The 23,384-nt window shown below is 32.5% G+C and overlaps 2 protein-coding genes across 2 annotated transcripts in view; both read right to left on the bottom strand.

Moving 5' to 3' along the window:
- Positions 1–12,583, bottom strand: part of LOC134236073 (tripartite motif-containing protein 2-like) — a 40,223-nt gene extending 27,640 nt beyond the window's left edge. Inside the window, exon 1 of the mRNA XM_062718252.1 lies at positions 11,296–12,583. Within this exon, the coding sequence (XP_062574236.1) occupies positions 11,296–12,553 (1,258 nt within the window). The 5' untranslated portion in view covers positions 12,554–12,583. The remainder of the gene's footprint in view (positions 1–11,295) is intronic.
- A 5,503-nt stretch (positions 12,584–18,086) lies between these two features.
- LOC134236093 (uncharacterized) lies at positions 18,087–19,845 on the bottom strand. The gene has a single exon (XM_062718275.1). It carries the CDS (start codon positions 19,308–19,310, stop codon positions 18,105–18,107), a length of 1,206 nt encoding a protein of 401 aa, XP_062574259.1. The 5' UTR covers positions 19,311–19,845; the 3' UTR covers positions 18,087–18,104.
- Between the last annotated feature and the right edge of the window lie 3,539 nt (positions 19,846–23,384).

Raw genomic sequence — 23,384 nt, forward strand, 5'->3', positions numbered from 1 at the left:
GAATTCTAAGGATGGATAATAAAAATACTAACTAAAATAAAATAAATACATAATCGAAAGTCATTAACGTACGTACCAGGAATAGAATTATTGCATATCTTGACAAAAACATGTAAATAATTCAAAGAGATATAAACTATATACAATCCTCGATATGCTACCCAACAACGAATATATTCAGTGCCGCCTAAGACAGTCACCGAATACTTCGTGTACATGTATGTAAGTGTAGTATAAAGTGAAGACAGATAAATTCATACACAACTAGAAAGTCATTAACGTACGTACCAGGAATAGAATTATTGCATATCTTGACAAAAGCATTTAAATAATTCAAAATGATACGAAATATTAATACAATCCTCGATATGATACCCGACAACGAATATATTCAGTGCCGCCTCAGACAGTCACCGAATACTTCGTGTACCTGTATGCAAGTGTATATTAGTATAAAGTGAAGGCAGATAAATTCATACACAACTCGAGAAAGTCATTTACGTACGTACCAGGAATAGAATAGTTGCATATCTTGACAAAAGCATTTAAATAATTCAAAATGATATGAAATATTAATACAATTCTCGATATGATACTCAACAACGAATGTATTCAGTGCCGCCTCAGACAGTCACCGAATACTTCGTGTATCTGTATGTAAGTGTAGTATAAAGTGAAGGTAGATAAACTATGCAATGTTAAGCTTTCTCATGCATTATTATGATATTTAAAGCATGAAATTGACGCTTTTATGAGGTTATAGTATTAACAATTAAATTTAAAAAAAGATGCAGAAAAATAGAGGATACCGCCTCAGACAGAATCCTCTATCTAGGTATTTAATACATTCAAATAATACAGAATAAGGGATACTTTCTCAACCATTTTTCCTTTACAATCGGACTTTCTACCACCCTAAATGAAAACATATATGTGCTAATAGGCGGGAAAATAGGGACCTTAATGTTCTCTGGAATGACACCAGTTGCAACCATCCCATGTCTCATTTTGTGAGTCTTAAAAACACTAAAAAATGTGCCAGGGTTTTGCTGTAGCAAAAACGGGTCCTTTGCAGCTAATTTCGCCTACTGCAATTGGGTTGGGATTTTATTTCTAGATAGAATTTTATTTTACCTAAATTGTATTGAAAGTTGATTCATTGTAAGACTCCTTTAAACTCCCTTGTTGTCGAGCCTGAAAAGGTATATTTCATCAAAGCAGCAATTATGGGTTTGAGTCTGAATGAACCGCGATTTCCCTTCCTCTCAGCAAAGATAAATTACAACAAGTAGAGCTTTTTAAAAAAGCTTACCGTCTTTAGCAACAATCTTAAACAGTAAACTGATATACCTATCAGGCCTTATCATTTTTTTCTTGATTTTGAATTTCTAAATTAGCTTTTTACTGGCATTTGCCCTACCGCGGTTGTCGCTCGGTCATCTCCGTAAACTTTGACTGGCCGAGAGTTTTCGGTTCACCTCGGCTGATTCCGTTACCTTCCTCAAACAAGAAAGGGAAAAAGAATAATAACAAATTGTAAACTCTGCAAGCAATAAAAATAATATTTTACTTACAATGAAATTAGAGACCTTTTTGATTATTGCTATTAAAAAAAATAGCATGTTATTTAGAATTTATTGCTGCTGATTTTGTTCTTCGTTTTGTCATTTTTTTAAGATTGAAAATCTTGCAAAAATTGTTAAGTCGTACGAAAATTAGATCATCAGAAAGTTATCCCCCTTGCCTTGAACAGCATTTCAACCAATGAAATAATTGAAAATTTTCACATCCTGCAATTTCTACCAATCGCAAAAGAGAGGAAGTGCATAGTCCGAAGACTGTAAAAAACTTCAACTATATAATACCGTCTTCCAAGGAAGACGGGAAAAAGGAACAAACCCTGTAGCAACATGTCCGTTACTAAGAATTGGCTATCTATGGTATTGTCACTATTTTTTTTTTTTAATTTCGAATATTAAAAGTAATAGGCTGCACGCATCAACTGACCTAGCAAACTTTTTTGCTCCACTTGACATTTTACTGATTAACAAACGATTCAAGAAATCGGGGGTGTTTCGCATTTAAAAATAGTATATCCATGCTGCCAAGTGATATAGAGCTAGCTGATTTTCCTAAACTGAATAGGTACAGGTAAGACATAAGACATATAAACCTGTCCCAAGGAGACCACTTTAATGCACTTGGTCTATTGATCACCCTGAATGAAACCCTTAAAACAATTTAGAGCATGCCTGTACACTTACTTTGCAATAAGAGCTAAAGCGGAATCTAAAAAAAAAAAATACAGGCTGTGTTTTGAGAGTTGAAAAATATAGATTTGTAATCTTAAATATCCACAAGCACTCTTTACCCAAAATATTGTAAAGAACCAACAATAATCTTCTAAAAAAATGAATTTTCTGGTGTTTGTTAAGTTTACAATATGCAATAAACAGCTGTATTATCAGACTGGAATATGACAAATGAATTCTTTAAATAAGTCCCATAATTCAACAGCCAAAACAATTGGGAATAATTCATGAGGGTAATATTGCATTCTTTTTTTTTCTTTTTTGCAAGATCCATAGAATTTTCTATATTCTTTTTTTTTTAACAAACAATAACCATTACCCAAGAATCAGCTGTGGAGATGCATGTGTTTTGATGTAACCTTTATACATGGTATATGTTCAAATAACCACCGTATTAAGATACAAACTGTTTGTTTAAATTTCTTTGCAAATGTAGCTTTATTTTTCTCCAATTTCTCAGGTAGCAACATATTGGATTTTCCATTACCACTTGTCAAATTCAATTTAAGAAATACTAGCTTTGTAGATGCCCATGAAGTCTTTTTATCCAACACAAGTAATTCAGAGAAAATGTCCATTGACTTTACCAATCCATTATAAGACCACAGAGAGATCTGCAAAAGTTAGCAAAAGAATTAGACAACCCAAGTGAAAACCTTATCATATAATATGAGACTTTCCCAGTGAAAGCCCAGTAGTTCATGATCCTCTTTGTGACTGGGTATACACACCAAGCTGAGATACTCAGATGGTATGAAAGATCTTGCACCCTGATGTTGTAAATCAAATCCATGCTTAATTCTGAAACCGAATGTCATTAATAATGACATAATTGCTTAGGAATAAATATTTAAGGACATTTGGAATATTAGGGGTAAAAAAAAAAAAAAAAAAAAAAAAAAAACATAACTACATTACTTAAGGAATAATGTCAATTATTTTGGCTTTGCAAATTGTTCCCACACTCTAAACAAATGCATTGGAATTTGCAGTTTTCAAGCTTGCATAGCCCTTCCCTATTATATGGCTAGCAAATTTCTATGGAGATTTGCTTCTCTCTTTTTTTTTTTTGAAAGCCTTAGTCTAAACCTTGATCAGAAGGGGGAGATGGAATGACCTGTAGTTTCCTCTCTAGATCCCTGTGTTTAAATGCCTGAAGCACAAATTACACACTAACTATTTCCGAAGACATACCCTTAAACTTGTCTATATATCCTAATTTTTTTATCAACAGTTTGTCAAGGTTTACTTCTAGATGATGCCAAATCATGACTTGTCTCTGCATGATTTACACAAAACTGTGTTTCATTTGGGAATTTTCTAGTATAGACAGAAATTAAAGGCAAAGATTGCTGTTTTCCACTGAAATATAGTATTGATTGTTTGATCTGTATTTCTGGGTGCTACTGAAATGTTAGAGTTAAAATCAATGTGTACCCATTATTTTGGTGGTAGGCACAAGACTGACAAAAGGTGGTGCTCCAAGGCCAATATATTGCTCTTCCTAAGTCTTTTGTTAAAGCATTTATGGAATCAGTGCTAAAATAAAAATTGATCCTTGAAGAAGGAGTATCAACTAGTACCATTTTAGTCCCAGGTTTTTGTTTGTATGTTTGTTTGTCTTTTTTTTTTTTTAATAAACCCTGCCAATTTCTTTGTGTTAAATCATAAACAAGTCCACCGTAATGAAATTTACAATTGAAAATGCAATGTTGGTTAATGATTAGAAGCTTTAATTCAATATAGTTATTATCATTGTGTATGTACCTATAGCTATATATCCACACTCTTAAACAGAGAGGTACTTCCTATTACAACTATACAAGTCACTATGTTCTAACCTAACCATCCATCAAGGATTAATAAATGTACAAAACAATCAGTGGACAGCAAATTATTGTACTCGTACACAAGCAATATATCTGCCTAACCTGACAGGGCTAAGCTAGCTATGTATATCAAACCATACAGGATATGTCAAATGAATTGCCTAAACATACAGAACAAAACTAGGCTATCCCAACCTATAAGATATAGTTATAAGCATATCCAACCATAAGGGATATGTCAAACAAATTGTCTAACTACCACAAGACAAACCTGGTTATCCACATAAGGCAAACATACACCTGAGGATATGTAGAACATAAGCATGTCCAACCAAGCAGGACATGTCAAGCAGAGTGTCAAACCATATAGGACAAATCTGGTTATCTTACAATACACGATAAAGATATTTGTAAACATATTTAAAATCATACTAGATATGTCAAATAAAGTGTTCAACCATACTGAACAACTTCTTTATCCAACCATTCATGATCAATAAATATTAAATAAATATTAACATAACCAACCCTACAGGATATGTCAAATAATTGTCCAACCATACAGTATTAATCCTTGATATATAATTATATATACATACGTTCTCTATACAAGCATATCCAAACATACAGGATATGTCAAATAAATTATCCAACCATACAGGATAAACTCATTTACCAAAGCATAAAGGATATAAAAATTCTGTATCTAAATCTATTCATCCATATAGGTTATGCCAAATAAATCGTCCAACCCATGTAAAACAAAACTTGGTTACCCAATCACATGATTAACATATTTATTTAAGGGTCATTTTCAAAAAAAGTCTATTTTTTGAATGACATATTTTTGAAAAATGAAAGTGGTTTTACTATGATTTTTTCAACTTTATTTGAATGATATAGTAATAAACTCCTAAAATCCACTGCATTGCATAAAAGAAAATATTTCTTTTAAAAAATATTGACATTTTATCTTAGTCATTTAAATTTTAATGTCCTTCCTGTTACTTTCATAAAAAGAGCTGTAAAACTCTATTTCAAAATTTTTATCAAATAATCTTTTGTATATCGTCAAAAAATGAAAAAAATATCATTGAATGCCAAGATGTTTGACATTCATTTAATATATGAGCGTTTAAAAGCATGTCAAACTACCATATACCAAACAGAAGCAAAATCTATGGATTTTTCTTCATGAAAAGCCTTATTGCTGAATATGTATATGCTATAGTTGAAAAAAACATTCTTGTACATTATTTTTGTGATTATAATAAACATTTACAGAAAGTTATTTAAATAGGTGCTCTGCCAAAGCAATTTAAACTAGGAAAATATACTGGTAACAGTAAGGACTCGGGTAACAGGAAGGACAAAACAGTAACAGGATGGACAAAACAGTGTAAAGGATGGACAATGAAATCTACATTTTAAAGAAAAATTGACTTTTTTTTAAACTTTATTGGTTAGGAAAAGAGAAATAAATGTAGAATAAAAACATGATTTTGTCAAATCTGGCAAATTCGAGACAATAAAAGACATTTATGTCCATCCTGTTACGAAATTTAATTGTAAAGTGCTATTAAAATATTTATCACTTCAATTTTTGTTTATTAAAGGTACTCTATGCTGTTGCAAAACTAAGAATTTTTCATAATTTTAAGAACAACAAATGATAAAACTTAAATCAGTATATAAATACCAGGATAATTTGTCCCTCCTGTTACAATTTCTGTCCATTCTGTTACAAGAGTGCATGTTTAAGTAGTAATGGCACTATTTGAAGCACTAACATACTTCAATATGATTTACGAAGTTTTTTAACATGTGTTATTAAACTTATATTACTTAGAAAAATAAAAGTAATTGTTTTTATTGTTAAAACTCATGATATGAAGTCCAGTTTTCCTTACTGTTACCATATTAATGGTAACAGGAATGACAGTAACAGGATGGACGTATTTCATATAAATCACCAATTAGTTAGTATAACGTACTCTTTTTGCATCATCGAGACAGTGAAACAATTTCTTTGTAGCTTAGTTAATCTAATTGTTTTAGCAGAATAAACAATTTAAACAGTACTTGCATATTAAGAAGGTAACAGATAGGACATAGTTTCATTATACTCTACCAATAAGACAAACGTATCGACCTTTGAACCCTTTCTTTACTCACTTTCAAATCATGGCGCTCAAAAACTTGAGACAATAGAAAATGATGATATATTGTGGATCATGAAAACAGTTCCTAGGAAAGTGAGATAACTTTTATTTTAACATTTTCTTTTGGGTAACAGGAATGACATAAACTGGAGGGACATGTCACTTCCTGAACATTAAATGCACAATACTAGTATTTAGTGGGCGGCATAAGTAAAACAATCATATTAAATTAATCTGTAAATAAATTCAATTAACATGAGGTGCAAAATGTGTACATATCTTCACATGGTAATATTTTCCCTATCATTTAAATAAGCATGTTATAAAATTTTTGTTAATGTGACATGGTTTTACAGTTAAATTTTACTCAGAATGCATATAATATTTTTTATAAAACACCTGGGAGATGATCATAAAATAACTTATAAGCTGTATGACCATGTATATTAACCAACGGGAAAAAAACTTTCACTCTAAAAAATGTTTTTCCTATTTTTCTGATCAAAAGACAAAAAAGTAGACATTTTTTGAAAATGACCCATATAATTATAAATACCCTTATATGAGCATATTCAACCATATAGGATATCTCAAATTAATTGTCCAACTATACAGGACAAACAGGTTACCAAACTGTACCAGATATGTATATGTATATATATTTACCATATTCAAGCATGTCCAACCATAAAGGATATGGCAAATAATTGTCCAACCATATAGGACAAATTGGTAACCAACCATACAGGATATATATTGCTGTACAAGCATATCCAACCATATAGGATAGCTAAAAATAGTGTGTCCAACCATATAGGACATCTTGGTTACCTAACCATACAGGATATATATATACTGTATACACACATATCCAACCATACAGGATATGTCAAATTAATTACAACCATACAGGATAGAAATATACTGCGTCCAACCATATAGGACAATATGGTAACCAAGCCATTCAATATATATATACACTGTATACAAGCATATCCAAACATATAGGATAGCTAAAATTAATTGTCCAACCATATAGGACAAATTGGTTACAAAACCATACAGAAATATTTATACATATACATACCGTGCACAAGCATATCCAACCATATAGGATATATATAGCAAAAAATTGTTCAACTATATATGGACTACCTTGGTAACCAAACCATACAGGATATATATATACTGTATACAAGCATATAAAACCATAGAGGATTTCTTAAATTAATTAACCAACCTCTTTTTTTTCTATATTATTATTATTATTATGAGTCTGATGTGGCTAATAAATCACTATTGGCATTTCCAAGTTCCAAAAAAAAAACCAAGCAAAGCATAAATATACAATATGAATACCTTAATATCCTTTATCTGTGTAATTATGCAACCAACCCAATGGCAAATAATGAAATCAAAATAAGCGACTGACTGTAATAGCTACATGATGAACAACAAAGGCAATTTACTCTAGCTACATGCATTTGCAGTGCTAAATTCTTATCGTATACTGACAATCCACAGGCCTTAGTTCTTTAATGAAACCAAAAACATTATATGCACTTGTAACCTACCCAAACTTGACCATATTACACTAAATTGTTATAAATATAAGTACTGAAGTTATACAATCTGCCTACAAGCTTTAAAGTGCTGAAACAACCGACATCCTGTTACTATTCTAATAGTTTGTGTAACCATGTGCTCCTTTTTGGTGCACACCATTTTAACAGTTTACTTTATTTTCATTTTCTGATGACCAAAGTCTTTAGTAATGAAAAAAAAAATCTTAAAACCTAACCATGATAACCAAATTCTCTGCCTGATTTAGCATTAAAAAGCCTGTTAACACCAACAACACCTTAAAATTGCACGATTCATATTCTATTAAGAACCTGTCAGGTTTACTTGGTGGTTTACTATGAAGAATTTGGTATGTTGACATTACACTGTGCACCAAATGACCCCGAATTTTTCTCAGCGAGTAAAACATTCTCAACCCAGTCGTATAACTTAATATCTAGACTACACAAATCATTAGAACCTTATTGTATATACATACTAAATCGGGTTTAATTTTATCAACTTCTGCGAGCCTACCATATCAATGTAATGCAACCCGAATATCCTCTATACAGAACCTTCTCGTTGAGATATTCAGATAGAAATTGATATTTCACTGTTCTACACAAATCTGCAAACGAACAATAAATCAATATCTTTGAATCAAAACCCTACTCTGCATGAGTGACACAATATAAATACTCACACCTAAGTAAAATTTGTAAACCACATTTTGGAGCCGAAATGTTATTCTGATAAGGATAAGGCTAATAGCCGTTACTAGAGGACGCTTAAGTATAAAACCCGGAAAAACCCTTCGGGACCCAGGAATTCAAACAAATTGGTAATTAATAAAAATATGCAATTAATTACGTATTTAGATCACATAAATTCCTTTATATACATAAATACACTTTAGATAATTTTGGTTAAATGTGGTCTTCATATTGAAAATGTTGAAAATGTATTTAATTTTTCTACTTAAATTTTTTTAAGATTCAAGTTTGTCTTAAATTCATCCATAGGGTCACTATGACTTCGTGGCGTAGAGGTATGATTGCTGAATTGTAGACATATTGATCGTGAGTTCGAGTCTCACAGTGCGTGATTCTTATCTATGCATTTTTTTTTCTCTCTGTGCGTTTTTTTTTAAGTTCTCTTTTATTATTTTATTTTATAAAGCATGTATAAATAATATAAGAGATGTATAATACAACAGTGCACCTTGGAAAAAACAGTCCTAAACTCTTTTAATGACCCTTTAATGACCCATAGCCATAACTGCTGGCTTGTTTTATTTTCAAAATTTTCTAAAAATCTTTTTTCAATTCAATTCAATTTATTCACTCAAAACCATGTAAATGGTACATGAGGTACAAAACATATAAAACATATTTTTAAAATAAGAGTATTGAACAAGTAAAATGATTGTCATGTAACAAACTTGCAACAATGAAAATATAACACTGGTCCACAAATGATTATATGCATGTAGTTTGATCTTGAATTGAAAAGGTACATGTATCTATAAATAGAAACAGATGATTTCCTTCTAGTAAGTAAGTAAGTAAGTTAATATTTTATTATAGTGACATGTGTATAATATAAACAAGTAAATACAATATAAACGTATATACATCACACCCGGCCCATTGGACCTATATGTCATTTGAATATATGTACAGTATTACTTAATCCTTTAAAGATAGCGCGCATGATGGACATTATGTTAATTTGATTGATATATACACATGTATTTTTGTCTTAGTGAAAAACATAAATTTAAAAACTTGGCTGTTTGTCTCTGATAATTTTTCATTAAAATGTTTAAATTTTCAAATGGAGCTATATTTCTATTTAAATTAACATTATGAAAAAAAGTTTCTCTAATATTTTCGTAGGTTTTACAATGAAATAAGAAATGTTTTTCGTCCTCTACTGATTCGTCATTGCATAGAACACAGTAACGTTCTTGTGGCGGTTCGTTTCTAAATCGGCCTGTTTCTATTCGTAACGGAAGGATACCGACTCTAAACTGAGCCATTGTGGAGCGTTCTTGTTTTTTCATGTCCATGGTTATGTAAGGTTCCATTTCAAAATTATTTTTAAAGGTCACAAATGTTCTCAATTTGGGTAACGACGATATTTTCAATTTCCATTCTTCTTCGCAAAGCGCAAACAATCCACATTTGGCTTGATTTAAATCACATATTTGGAGGTAATCAAAATTGGTTTGCATATTTAATTTGTATAGGATTTCTTTCATTTGTGAACACCAGGTTCCACTATTTTGATAATTCCATAAGAAAACCTTTTTGGTGAGTCTGTCATCGTCCATTTCGATTAATCGGTTCCATCTTCTAATCATGTTGATCCAGCGCCTGTATGTCGGTGTTATCCATCCAACTTCACTGTTTAATGCGTATCTATGTAGTCCTAAAAAATATCGAATAGCACGATTTTGTACAACTTCTAAAGAGTACTTAAAGAAAGTCCTTTTAAATACTTGAGTCGGCCGTGTCGTCAGTAAGGCAGCTATGGCTCTTTTTAAATTTTTTATTAATCGTAAGAGAACATGGATGCGACATCGAAAGTTACACTTTACAAATATTCTGAATAAATAGTCCATCTTTAACTCCAGCAACATCTATTAGAGAAATTACGGTTATTCAGTACTTTAAAATTCGAATTAAGATTGTTTCCATAGTTGGCCTCTTTAGATATTATCATTACAATATAAGAAAAATATTCATGAGCAGAATTTTTTTTTCAATAAATACACCTTCAAAATTGTTCAGTTTTTGTGATTTTTGAAATTTATAACTAAAACGTTGATTTATTCCCAGTATATCAAAATCTTATCATATTGTTGCATCTTCGATATCTTAAAATGAATTAATTTAAGGCCCATTTATCATATTTTTCCTGTATTTTGACAATTGATGAAACACTAAAACATTTTCATTATTGTTAAAAAAATAACATATAAATACTAGACTAAGTATGTGAATATTGTTATAGTATTTGCATACATATTGTATTGTAGAAATCAAAACATTTATTATTTTGTATATTTGATGACCTTCACATTTCCACTCTTGTACTCCCCCACCCACAGTCGTCCCAGTGTATCCAGACTCAAAGCTCCACCAAAATCCAGACGACGAAGAAACTGACCGTCTTGATCAATGATATGAGTACATGAATTCCCGTTATCGTTTACTATTATACGACCCGCCAAGTCTGTGACAATACTGGTAGGAGAAAACTGCTTCCTCATCGTTTGATGTCCTTTGTATCGGAATCGGAGTCTTCCTGCCTTGTTCACTACAACGACTATCTTACCATTGACGTCAGAGGCACAGATATCCCCGTTGTTGTTTTCTGTCACAAACAGCATATTTTCTCCTCTTTTATATAGTGGTTTACCTCGGTCATCCTTCTCTATCTCCTGCTTTATTGTTTGACCTTCATAACGGACAATTTTATAATGTTCTTCATCATGTGTACAAATAGTGACCAGTACGTCACCTGATTGTGTAAAACACAGTCCTACTGGTTCCCATCCCTGTGGTGCTGTGAGCTGTGCTGTTGTCTGGTGCACATCATTAATTACCATGTGTGCTGCATCAGTGTACAGCAGATGTCCTTCTTTTGAAACTGAAATATCACTAGGTTGATTTAGACAAGTAGAGGTAACGGTCTCCTGTACAGAACCTTGTATGTTAAATCGAGTAATGGATTTGATATTCTCCCCAGATACCCACATCTCCTCTGTATTTAGACATGCTATCCTCATTAACCGTGTAATTCCAGTTTGGAAGGCTGCAATTTCTACGGCTTTGTCTAGAAGGTCATTGGATACATCTGATCTGTAGATCGTTTCTGTTTGTATTTTGGGTTCTACTAATTTTCCAAAATCTTGGTAAAGTTTATCTTTATCTATGTCTTTGGAAACGAAATCCGGTAGTTCTACATCTATTCGTAAGGGGATCTTTAGATACTTCTGAATATTGCTTTTATATTTTGTGATGTGACTAACGTCCATGGACTGAGAAATCTTCCTGTTCTGCAGAGCAATTTCATTTAGGTTTTCAAGTGCATTTTTGATTTCCTTCTGGTATTCTTTCAGTTTCTCAATGCCGTTTCCTCTTATTTCTGCAATATCTTTCTTGTTTTTTGCCACGATTTCTTCAATTAATCGTTGCCATTTTTGCCCATGATCTGTGACTGATCGTTCTAATTCGTCACATTTAGCATTTAAAGCAGCTAATTTGGATTCTATTTCTATATCTGCTTTTTCAAATTTTGGAATGATGTCTTTTAAACAAGAAGTGTCTTTCTCCACACACTTTTTCTTTTCTTCAACAATGTCTTTAATTTCTATAATTCTATGGCCATTATGGGCTCCGCTGAGACATTTAATGCAAACTTCTTCATCACAATTCTGGCATTTTACGGAACACTTTTCGCCACTATGGGCTTTACAGTTCGGAAATGATAGATGGAATTTTCTCTCTCTGTATTTGACAATCTCGTGATTAGAGGACGATGACGTCATATAGTGTTTTCCGACGCATTCTTCACATAAGTTGACCTGACAGGGATTACAGTGAAGAAGGGCGGGTCTCCTGTCACAGAGGTGACACAGGATAACGTCTTGTGCTTTAGTTGTACTGGCGGCCATCTTTAGCAGAGAACGAATCTTCTATCTACTCAATCTAGAATCCGACAAAATACTCAATAAGAAAATAATACACGTTGTTTTTTTTTCCTTTTGGATATTTCAATTATTTTTGCATCATTCATAAACTATAGGTGGATTGAAGTGTGACAATAAGGGCAAACTAACAACTAAATTGTACTGATAGGTAATATTACCTTTTTAATAACTAAAATGAAGCTTCGTAACATTCTTATTTTGGTTAAAGGCACATTTTACTCAACAGTGTACAAAGCCACGCCCAGCACTCACAAGGATTAAAAATTAATATATGACGACGGACAATGCTCAGTATATAAATTGATAATTTTGAAGAATATGCGAGTATCTTTCAGCATGAATTTTTCTTTAAATTCATTCGAAATAAATGTATTCAGCATATCCATAGAAATCAAAGTACTCAGAAGTACAGAGAGCCGGGCTCATTTACAGAATAGAATGGATTTCTTACATGAATCACGTTTATATTCTGATGAAAAAATTATTTTTAAAACTTTCAATATCTATGATAAGACACTGACAGTGAGTTTTTCAATCCTAATACCACGGTCCGATTTTGTCAGAATCAGAATTAATCTGGTACCGCAGCTGAATGTAAACAAACAGGTCAGTCTGGTTCCCTCTCCTGCTTTACCTCGTATGTGTAGAGAACTACGGTAACACTGATTATCAAAAATCCTTACGCTAATGAACTATGTTCTTTGACTTATGAAGTTTTCAAAGTTATCACTACTAATGTTTATTTTATATAGATAAAACTTCGTTTTATTTTTGTTGCTTTAATTAGCTTTTGTATTATCTCAAAAGCGGTTGCGAGTAAGAACTATATTTTTGCACGTAACTTTGAAATGGCGACTATGGGGTTAACATCCTGCCTTGAACAGGATCACATAAGCCGGCAACTGCTCTTTGAGCAATAAGCCCGGCTAAAAATTGCCTATGAAATTTTCTAGACTAGCGGTGAAATTGTTATCCCCAGCTATCGCGGCTTCCCAAGCCAATTTAACGTTTTCAACAGTGGATGACAATTTCATACATTTCATAAAAAGTATATCCTAATAATACTAGTCATAGATACATGTGTAAAACAAATATCATTAATTTACCTCTTTTATTTCGATACAAGCCTGTTCCTCCAAAGTTCTATCGTCACAACATTAACTTTCGGTTTGAAAAGTTTTGTTTTGTATTTAGAGTTGTCCCGCTTTAATCTACAGTTTAGTTTAAAGAAGTTGTATTTTCTAATTCAAATACCTTTCCTGTGAAACTAGGAAGAACAGGTCCACGTAAGAATCGGGCAAAATCAAAGAATGGGTGCACTACGTCATGTGGAACCTGTTCGGCTATACCCATTTTAAGCTTTACTTTACAATTCATCACTAAATTTTAAAATGTTTGATAACTGTACAAGCATATGCTTTTGATTTTTTTGCCTTGAATTTTTTTTTCAGATACTCTGGGTATATTCCTATAATTACAGACATTATCATTTTTTTCTGAAGTATTTGTAATTTTTGCTCTTAATTTATTTCAGGAAAAGGGGTGTTTATAACTACAAATTACCTCATACAACCTTAATAAATGAATGAAGAGGTTTATGACTTTTATTTTCTTTTTTTATTCATTAGAAACTGTGGAAAAATAGCGTAAATTTTACAAATTTATGGGACGCGTTTTGTGTCTACCTTGTTCCTACAAAAGGAAAAATGAATCCAGTTTATTAGTTCGTGTAAATATTACGGGGATGAGACAAATCCATGAATTCAAGAAAATTAAAGCACCAAAAAATCTTTTAAAAAATTCCGGATTATATACTCTATTCGGGGATGTGTTATACATTTGTAAGTGTGTAAGCGAGTGTATTCCTCTTAATAGGAAGGTCATATTATAATTATTATAGCTTTGTACTTAGTATTTACATGCACTGAATATTTTCTTATTTATTTCTTAAGAAAACCCATTGCGTTTATCAGTGCATGAACTACACTGTACAGATTTCTTGATCAGTGGCTGTTCCATCAGTGAAATATACAAAGACGTTTGCATATATACAATAATAAATCTTTTTAATCCCACGTATTTAAATGATTATTTAAACAGATATAAATATAAACAATAAAACGTCTTTCTTTGATAGTTAGTACGGGAATGGATTCGCAGCTATTGCAGAAAAAAAATTACAACATGCTAGAAGTTTTTCTATAACTAGTAATTACAAAAAAGATTTCTCTGTAAAAAGAGAGAATGATAAAATATTTTAGAGATGTAACTAAAAAAATAAAGATTCCTAGGCCTTATGAATCATGAAAAAACTTACGTGAAATGTACATTTACATGCGCGGGTCTGGAGGGGGTGGGAGTTTGGGGGTTAGGGATCTGCCCCGCTTCGCCTTGGTCACTAATGGGTAACGAGGGATAACATTTTTACATATTTCCCTTAATATAATTATTTTATTAATTCTCGTAATAAATAAAACAAGCTTTATTAACTACAATGTACCCGTTTCCATAATAGCCTGTTGCAATGTACGATCATTACAAACTTAAACTCACGTATTCAAAACATTTTTAGAGCATTATATAGTATTAATTTGCGAAATTGGCTATGCATCTAGAAAATATGATATATGAAATAATATTTATAATATTTTGTAATACTCGTAATACAGAGACCATCGTTATTAATAAAACAGAGACTAATACCATTCTATTTCCATAAGAGTTTTTATCGTCGCAAAATTAAATGTTCTAGTTTGTAGTTGGAATTGTTTCGCTTCCTACATACTTCAAATAGTTTACTTTTCATCTTTTGTTTTATTAGTCTGTATAAAAAATATTTCTCTGTACAAAAAAGAGAAAGATTGGATTTTGAAAGATGTAACTGACAAACAATCTAATAGATACCAGTAAACATGAATCACATAAAAACACTTATCTGAAGTTTACATGCATTTCCTTTCCTATAAGTAAAATTTGCTTTGATAGATTCACCACAAACGTTCTGATTTTTTTAAAAAATCCGAATTACAAAAGATTTAACGTGTAAAAAGATATTTAAAACTACATTTTGATATATTCGATCAGTAAATGAACATGTATGCCATCTTTTTTAATATATACTCTTCACAATGGTACGAAAAAATAGTCACACTCATGATCAGCAGATACATAATTATTTCACCATTTATATTAACTTCATGATTATTGTTTATTATTAATTTTCACACAATTTCTTCTGAAAAAAAGTGTCAATCAATAAATATGTGTCTTGACTGTGCCTCGAAAAGGAGGAGAGATACCAGCTTATCATATTTTCAAGACTCAAATGTTATGTTTAGAAAAAAGTGAAGATTAGTCGGCAAACCTCCTTTCTGGGGGTGTCACCTGCGTTGTGCAGTAGTTAGGGCGTTAGTCCGAAATATCTGTTTTCCAGGCTTTTTTTTACGATTTTGATATCTTACGTGCGAGGAAAATGTAAAATATCAAAATCGTTAAAAAGCCAGCGAAACCTAAGATATTTCTGACTATTATAGAGCGTCTGCTCTAAAATAAAATGTATAGGTCTTACGCAAGGAAATGAAATAGCCGATCAAAATGACCTTTCAATTGTAGTTCTATATATATAGATAGACAGACAATTTTTTCTCTATTTTCATTGTCGGAAACTTTTTTAAGGTTTACAAGAAACTACCAGGAACATCATATGATTAGCAGAACTGTGCCATTGAATTAAAGCGAACTCTTTTTTTTAGATGTACATGATGCAACTTTCTGGATGGTGAGTAGACTGTTCGAAAACGTATGAAATTCACACATGTGTTTGGTGGGGTAGGTATGTTTACTCTCAGTTTTCTTTCAGAAAGCCGCATAGACGTCTTTTTTCTTATCTAAAGTTTTTGTCTCACTCTCAGCATTTATTTTATTTTCTCTTACTATAGTAACAATTACATGTAATAAAAATATTTCCTTGAGTGAGACCTTAAGTCGCCGATTCAAATCCACTGCAGTATATGGAATCCCTGGATGACGCCGTATAAACCGATGTCCTGTGTCGCAGTAGATGTTACCAAGAAAAAGATCCATTGATCAATGGCCCTGAGTGCCGAGTATAGATACAAATTTTTAGCTCTCCACCGGCAAGCGATGGCGTCTCCATATGAATGAAAAATTCTAGATAAGGACGTTAAACAACACAAAGAAATAATACATGTATTTAAGGAATATGCTTAGATATCGAACAGTATTTTAAACCTCAAAAGTCCATTCAAAGAATACAGATCAGGAGCAGGGCAAACACTCTAAAACATGGAGGTGCATGGGATCAGGTGCCATGGAAGAGCGATACCCTGTCAACCAGTCACATCCGCCGTGTGCTCCTTGTCATGATCGGGATATAGCGGGAAAAATCTGTCAACATTGCAGTGTGTAAAAAATAATGGCCTAACAATTGGTATGAAAAGCGTCAGTCAGCATTTGACTTCATAATGTAACAGATGAATTTGCTGACAAGATCATTGTATCGACCATAATGACCATTGTGATTTGGTGAAGTCTTCTATTTTATTCGAATAGACGTTATCGTCTTTTGAGATAGGTAATACATGTATCGCCATTTCGAATTATGTATGAAAAGACTGCTCCCAAAATTATACATGATCTGCATGTGCATTTACCCTTTTTAGAAAGCAAACATCTAAGTCTTTAAATGCAAAAAATAGTAATGACAGGGGGGAAGTATAAATAAATACTAGTATAGGGAATAAAATGAATTAAAAAAGAACAAGAGAAAAGGACATCCAAACTTACCTTATGGCTAATTGAAATTAAGTTCTTTTATTAGTAAATTGGATTACTCTATGGATCGTTTTGTGTATTTATAACTTAAAGGGCCTGGGTGGTTGTGGTCATTTTCATACTATTTTGTTTTTTCTTATCAATGCAATACCGAAATACTGACTATTAGACAAGTTGGCTCAAATTCAGATCGAAAAGTTCAGAGAAACATTAATTATCGTTCTTTCAAAATCTTGTCCCAAAATACAAAATCATTTTCATCAATTTTTGATTACGGCTAATGAAATGAATTCGCACTTAAAGGCCCTTAAGATTATATTCTTTATTTTGCATTGTAGTTACATTGTCTTGAGGAAGAGGACTTCAATCCTAATTTATATATATATATATATATATATATATATATATATATATCACCTTTTAAATTAGAATGAGAGCTATCAACTGTATCAAAATAACTATATTTATAAAAATCTTACCCATGCCATGGCTAATGAATGGAAGGATATTATAAAAACAGTTAACGAAAGGGAGATGATTAAATTATTCCCAAGTAAATTTGATTAACTAGATAACAATGAATATTGTCATCACTAGAATAGCAAAACTCAAACAAACAAAAACATGTTTTCTTGTTTTTAATTTTTTTTTCACCAATACCCTTCTTTGTAATTGTTTTTTTATATATAACAATGTACGTCGACTAGACTTTTATTTGTTATCATTTCCTTCTCCATAAAACATCATTTGGCCAAGAGAGTCTGTTGTTAAGAGGCAGAAGCTGCGTAGCTAAGGACGGTCTTGTTGGTTGAAATCCATGACGAGTTAAAAAGTCTATTATCTCCTGTCCGGCCGGGCCAGTTTTTAGCCACATCCACTCCATTAATACCGCTCTCACGTCGACTTTATTAAAAAAGTTTTCACCTCCTCTGAAAACTCTATTCTCGTAACCTTCAACATCCATTTTTATTATCACTTTATTCAGATTAAAATCCGGAAGTTCAAGTATGTCGTCCAGAGTCGCTGTCTGTACGTTTCCGTAGTTACCTGAAACTCGACTTCCTCTCACTTTGTTTGGATTTTTATCTTTTGCTACAAAGGTTCCACCTATATTTCCTCTGTCTGCTCCAAGGGAAACTGTTTCGTGAACATCTGAAAGAGCATTATATATCAACTGAACGTTCTCTGTAAAATTGTTTTGTTTCACAGTAGCACACAGCCTTTGGATATTCATTGCCAGTGCATCAACAGCAACCACTTTTCTACCAAATTTTGCAACGGCCATCGAATAAACTCCAATGTTGGCACCAAGATCTAAAAATTGTAACTTTGGATCCTGTCTAAGAAAGGTCAGAATGAGGTCAATGAAGCCTCCTTCCCAGGAGCCAAATTTAAGAACACTGTTACTAACATGAATGTCGTCTTTGGGGTTATGGATGAAAATCGGAACAGCCCCCGCCGAGGTTCTTAATGTTGCCTGCATGAACTTGGGGTAGTTTTTGCAGGTTCTCTCGTCTCTAGTCCATTGTTTTGCATTTCTAGCATACAGTCGAACAGATATGGGTCCAAATGTTGGTAAAACCTTAATCAATTTAGTTGTTTGTTGATAATTTAACACCGTTTTTCTTGTGACCTGTTTTTCTGAGGTAATGCCGGTAGTATTTCTTCTTTCTTTCAATAGATTTCTGTTTTTGTGCACGTTTAAAATTCCCAACTTTAAATTTTTGTCTGGGATACTTGAATTTCCATTTAATTTCATTGACTCTGTATTACTGTTCCCTTTAAATATTCGAATCCCAGCATTCAATATTGTCTGGCCATGGTGTGAAATATTAATGTTAGTCTCTCTTCCAATGCCATATAGAAACCATCCTAGAGTGAAAGCACCCATCATGAGAAATACTGTCCAAATCTTATTTAGCTCCATGTTGAGTTAAACGTTTAAAATTTTCGGACTTCACAAGCAGAAACATTCCTTAGTCATTTAATTTTCGGTCCCACTTAATCCATTATAGTAATACCCACAAGTAACGATCAACCGTATTATTTACATAAATCATTCAACAAGGAAGGATTTCACACTGATTAGTACTAGTACTTACTTATTCAATAGTATTTAAGTAAAACAAGAACAGTATTTCCCCAAACTTCCTCAAATACATGGATATATACACGCATAAGTCACTTGAACTTTTTTCTTTGTTTCCTAGATTGTCCAGCTCATATCCTCAAGTGTTGAGCGCAAAGGTCATTTTACTTGCTGAGTGTTACAAACATTTAAAATACTTTAAATGCGTATTGTTTGTGAACTCTGGATTTACCACCAGCTTCAAACAACGTTGACTCGTGTGTAAATAAGTGGTAAATATGGATTACTCAATTGTATTGACCAGTCTGCCTTTGTAAACCGAGTTCCAGCACGCCTTTCTGCTCGTGTCAATATCACAGAAATTCGAATCTTAATTTTGTACACAATTCTATCTGACTCTCCGTTGTTGGAATGTTCTTTTGTTAATGCTCTTAATAGCTAATATTGATTTCAGACCTGTTTATTACACATTTAAATATTCACTCCTCGTATCAAATGTATATAGATCCATAATTGATAAACAATAATGCAATTATCTACTGGGGACAGAACTAATTCCTGAGTATATATTCATATTCAGTAGTCTGTCGTGTTTCTCTGATTGTGATGCTTAGAAATGTTGTATATAGTTGAGGGAGAATACTACCAGGTATATCTAATGATGAGTCTGATACATGCGACGAATAAAGTAGTGAAAACCATGATACCCTAGATGTATTTTTCCGTTTCAACAAGAATTCGTCGGTCACAAAATTATGATGAATGCAGCATTTTAAGGATGTACAACACACCTACCCCAAAAAATTCCTGTCGTTTAATTTTCGTTATTTTTGTATATTTAGTACTTGACTATATCTACTGTATGTATGCACATTTTGGACAAAATCGTTCGAGTGGTTTTTGGACAGGAACTTCCAAAAGTTACCCCCCTTTAGTTGTTTACAAGGAGAGAAAATTTTTAATCAATGAACTACTTAAACCTTGATTTTCAAAAAAGCCAGGTTAGATATAAATGTCAAATTTTATTGGCTTATTCCTTTCACCATTTAACACAAAAACATAGTCATCTTTTTGATATACATATCATCAAAACAATTTTTAAAGACCTTAAACTGAAAAACTATGAATTTTCATAGCCTTGAAAATTGCGTATTTTTCAAATTCAAAATTTTTTTGTGAAAAAACCTGTCGTTTAATTTTGGTAAAAAACTTTCTTTAGGTAGCTGGTAGTAAAAATAATCTTCATAATTTTTTGTATAATTTTTGTACGACCAGTTTTGATTTAATAGCGGAAAATTACCCCCTCCCCCTTTCTCAATAAATTTTACTTTGTTATATGAATCTACAAATACACATTAAAAAAATCAAATTGTAATATTGTTTTTGCTTCAAAAATATATTAATATTTTCTATATTCTAAATTTGCCATATCCGACGTCAGATGCAGGATTTTTTTTTATAAAAAGAATGCAAAGATTGCTTTAAGGTCAAGATCTAGTAAATGGAAGGTGCCTACAGATTTTTCAAATTTAAGAAATTAATTCCTTGAATGATGCTTTATAACATTAGCTTGGTCAAAATATATGTTTCGGGGCATAATTTGTAGAAAAACAAAATGAAAAACCATATTTTAAACTGTCATTTTCAATGAAAAATTAAGAAAACCAGTATTGAAAATGGGAGTTGTTTCCATATCAGGCAAAGAAAATGTATCCAGATTGCCTACAGTTTTTCGGAAAATGGTAATATGTATGTTCTTAGTCTCTATTTTAAAATAATGTAAAATTTAAGATAGGTATCGGGACTACTTTTCATGTGATTTCAAATTGAATTCCATGGAAATACTTTATTTTCTACATAATTCTATTAGAGCCGTAAAGTACGGGAAAAAGAAAGTTGAAAGTGATTATGACGTCATAATGGATTTAGCACTGAAAAGTTGTTCTAAAGTCATTTACTAGATCTTGACCTTAAAAATAATTATGCGGTATAAATTGTAAACGTTTTATTAACAATGATGCCACAAACAATGAATTTATCGGCGATATATCAAGACGATCGACGCAGCATGGTTTTTTTTTTTCAATGTCAGACGTGCAGATTTACATCCAAAATAGGAACTTGACTTAGTGATTATTTAAGCCTCGTTATTTCGAGTTCCATAAAAATACATTGGAGAACATTTTATTTTCATGTCGTTTGTACGGTGTGAAATACGACTTTTTGGACATATTTTAAATTACTGTGTAAATTAACTTTTCGGACTTTGTGTAAATTGTTATCAAAACTTTTCAAATAGTTCGGCAATAGTGATAAATTTTATAAATTCCGCAAAGTCTTAATCCACCCGAGGCATAGTTTGAGAAGGACACCTATTCCATCAAATGCCTTTTGTTGATATTTATTGACACTTAATTAATCTTCGATCTGCTTTAATTCTATTATATAAATGCCATTATTACAATGTCACCATTCGCTCAATAACGTTCGCATGATACTTAATTTCTTCATTAACCGTTTTCTTTTTTTTCTTTCTTTATTCAGTATGTATGCTTAGTTGTTAAATATTAAAGTCAATTGGAATCTACGGAAGCCCGTTGGTGCCACGTACGAAAAATATTTTATTTGGCGGCCGCCAGATATTAAGTGGCGGCCGCCACTTATTATTTGGCGGCCGCCACATAATTTATATTCGCCATTTAATATTGGCGGCCGCCACTTATTATTCGGCGGCCGCCACTTATATATTATTAATTCGGCGGCCGCCACTTATATATCTGGCGGTCGCCACTTATTATTTGGCGGCCGCCACTTAATATCTGGCGGCCGCCACATAATTTACTAGTGAAATGTGAGTGTTATTGTGTCTTTATTGGGTTAAGATATGATGGATGTTGACACGGCCGCTGCTTATTGATAAAAAAGTTTATGATAAAAAAGAATTCTTAAATATTGGAACACCATTCTTGGAAATCCAGAATGCACAACTTTATTTAGTTCTCAAATCAAATATTAATCTGCTCTATGCAAAAACATATCTACTAGAAGTGTGGTTTGAAGTGTCGGGTCCTAATAATCTCTTTGGTTGATTTTCACACTGTATCCACCTCTGAAATCACACGTTAAAACATGCGCGCGCATCAGGTAGCCAAATGTTATCTGGCGGACGCCAGATAAAGTATGATAAATATTTGGCAGCCGCCAAATATTATGTAGCGGCCGCCAGATAAATATGTGGCGGCCGCCAGATGTTATATAGCGGCCGCCAGTTAAATATTTTACGGCCGCCAGATATTATGTAGCGACCGCCAGATAAATATATGGCGGCCGCCATATAATTTTTTTGGCGGCCGCCATATATTAAGTGGCGGCCGCCAAATAATAAGTGGCGGCCGCCAGATATATAAGTGGCGGCCGCCAAATAATAAGTGGCGGCCGCCAGATAAAATATTTTTCGTACGTGGCACCAACGGGCTTCCGTAGGGAATCAGACCCTCGGTGCTGATACATCCCAAATTCGTGTAAAAGTATACACCTTGCAACTGAAACTCAAAGTAAAAGTACAAAAAGTGTTACTCGTATCTGTGTCTTGAGGTTTTAAAGAATCTGGGTTCAACAATAAGAGGAAAACTTACGATTGGCCCAGAATATGTAGAGTAGTGGTATTAGACGACAAATTATCCCGTAATACCTGTCTGGTCGCCTTTATATTGATTACCATTACTTGATTTTCTACCAACGCTATAAATCTGATGCAAGCAGGTACAGGTAATATTCAAACTGAAAGGGAGGTATTAGTTTGTCGAATTGATCAATGATATGGACGTAAAAATGCAAACGAATATATAAGATATTTACGGTAATTCACTAAATTATAATTCATTAACTTTCATTTAAAAGAAAAGAATTTTA

Source organism: Saccostrea cucullata, unplaced genomic scaffold, assembly GCF_032062105.1.
Source record: "Saccostrea cucullata isolate Sc308-1 unplaced genomic scaffold, CSIRO_AGI_Scuc_v1 ctg525, whole genome shotgun sequence".
Taxonomy (NCBI): Eukaryota; Metazoa; Mollusca; class Bivalvia; order Ostreida; family Ostreidae; genus Saccostrea; species Saccostrea cuccullata.

Bases quoted from the DNA above. Each gene is read 5' to 3' on its own strand.
- LOC134236093 (XM_062718275.1), bottom strand. From the start codon at position 19,310: ATGGAGCTAAATAAGATTTGGACAGTATTTCTCATGATGGGTGCTTTC.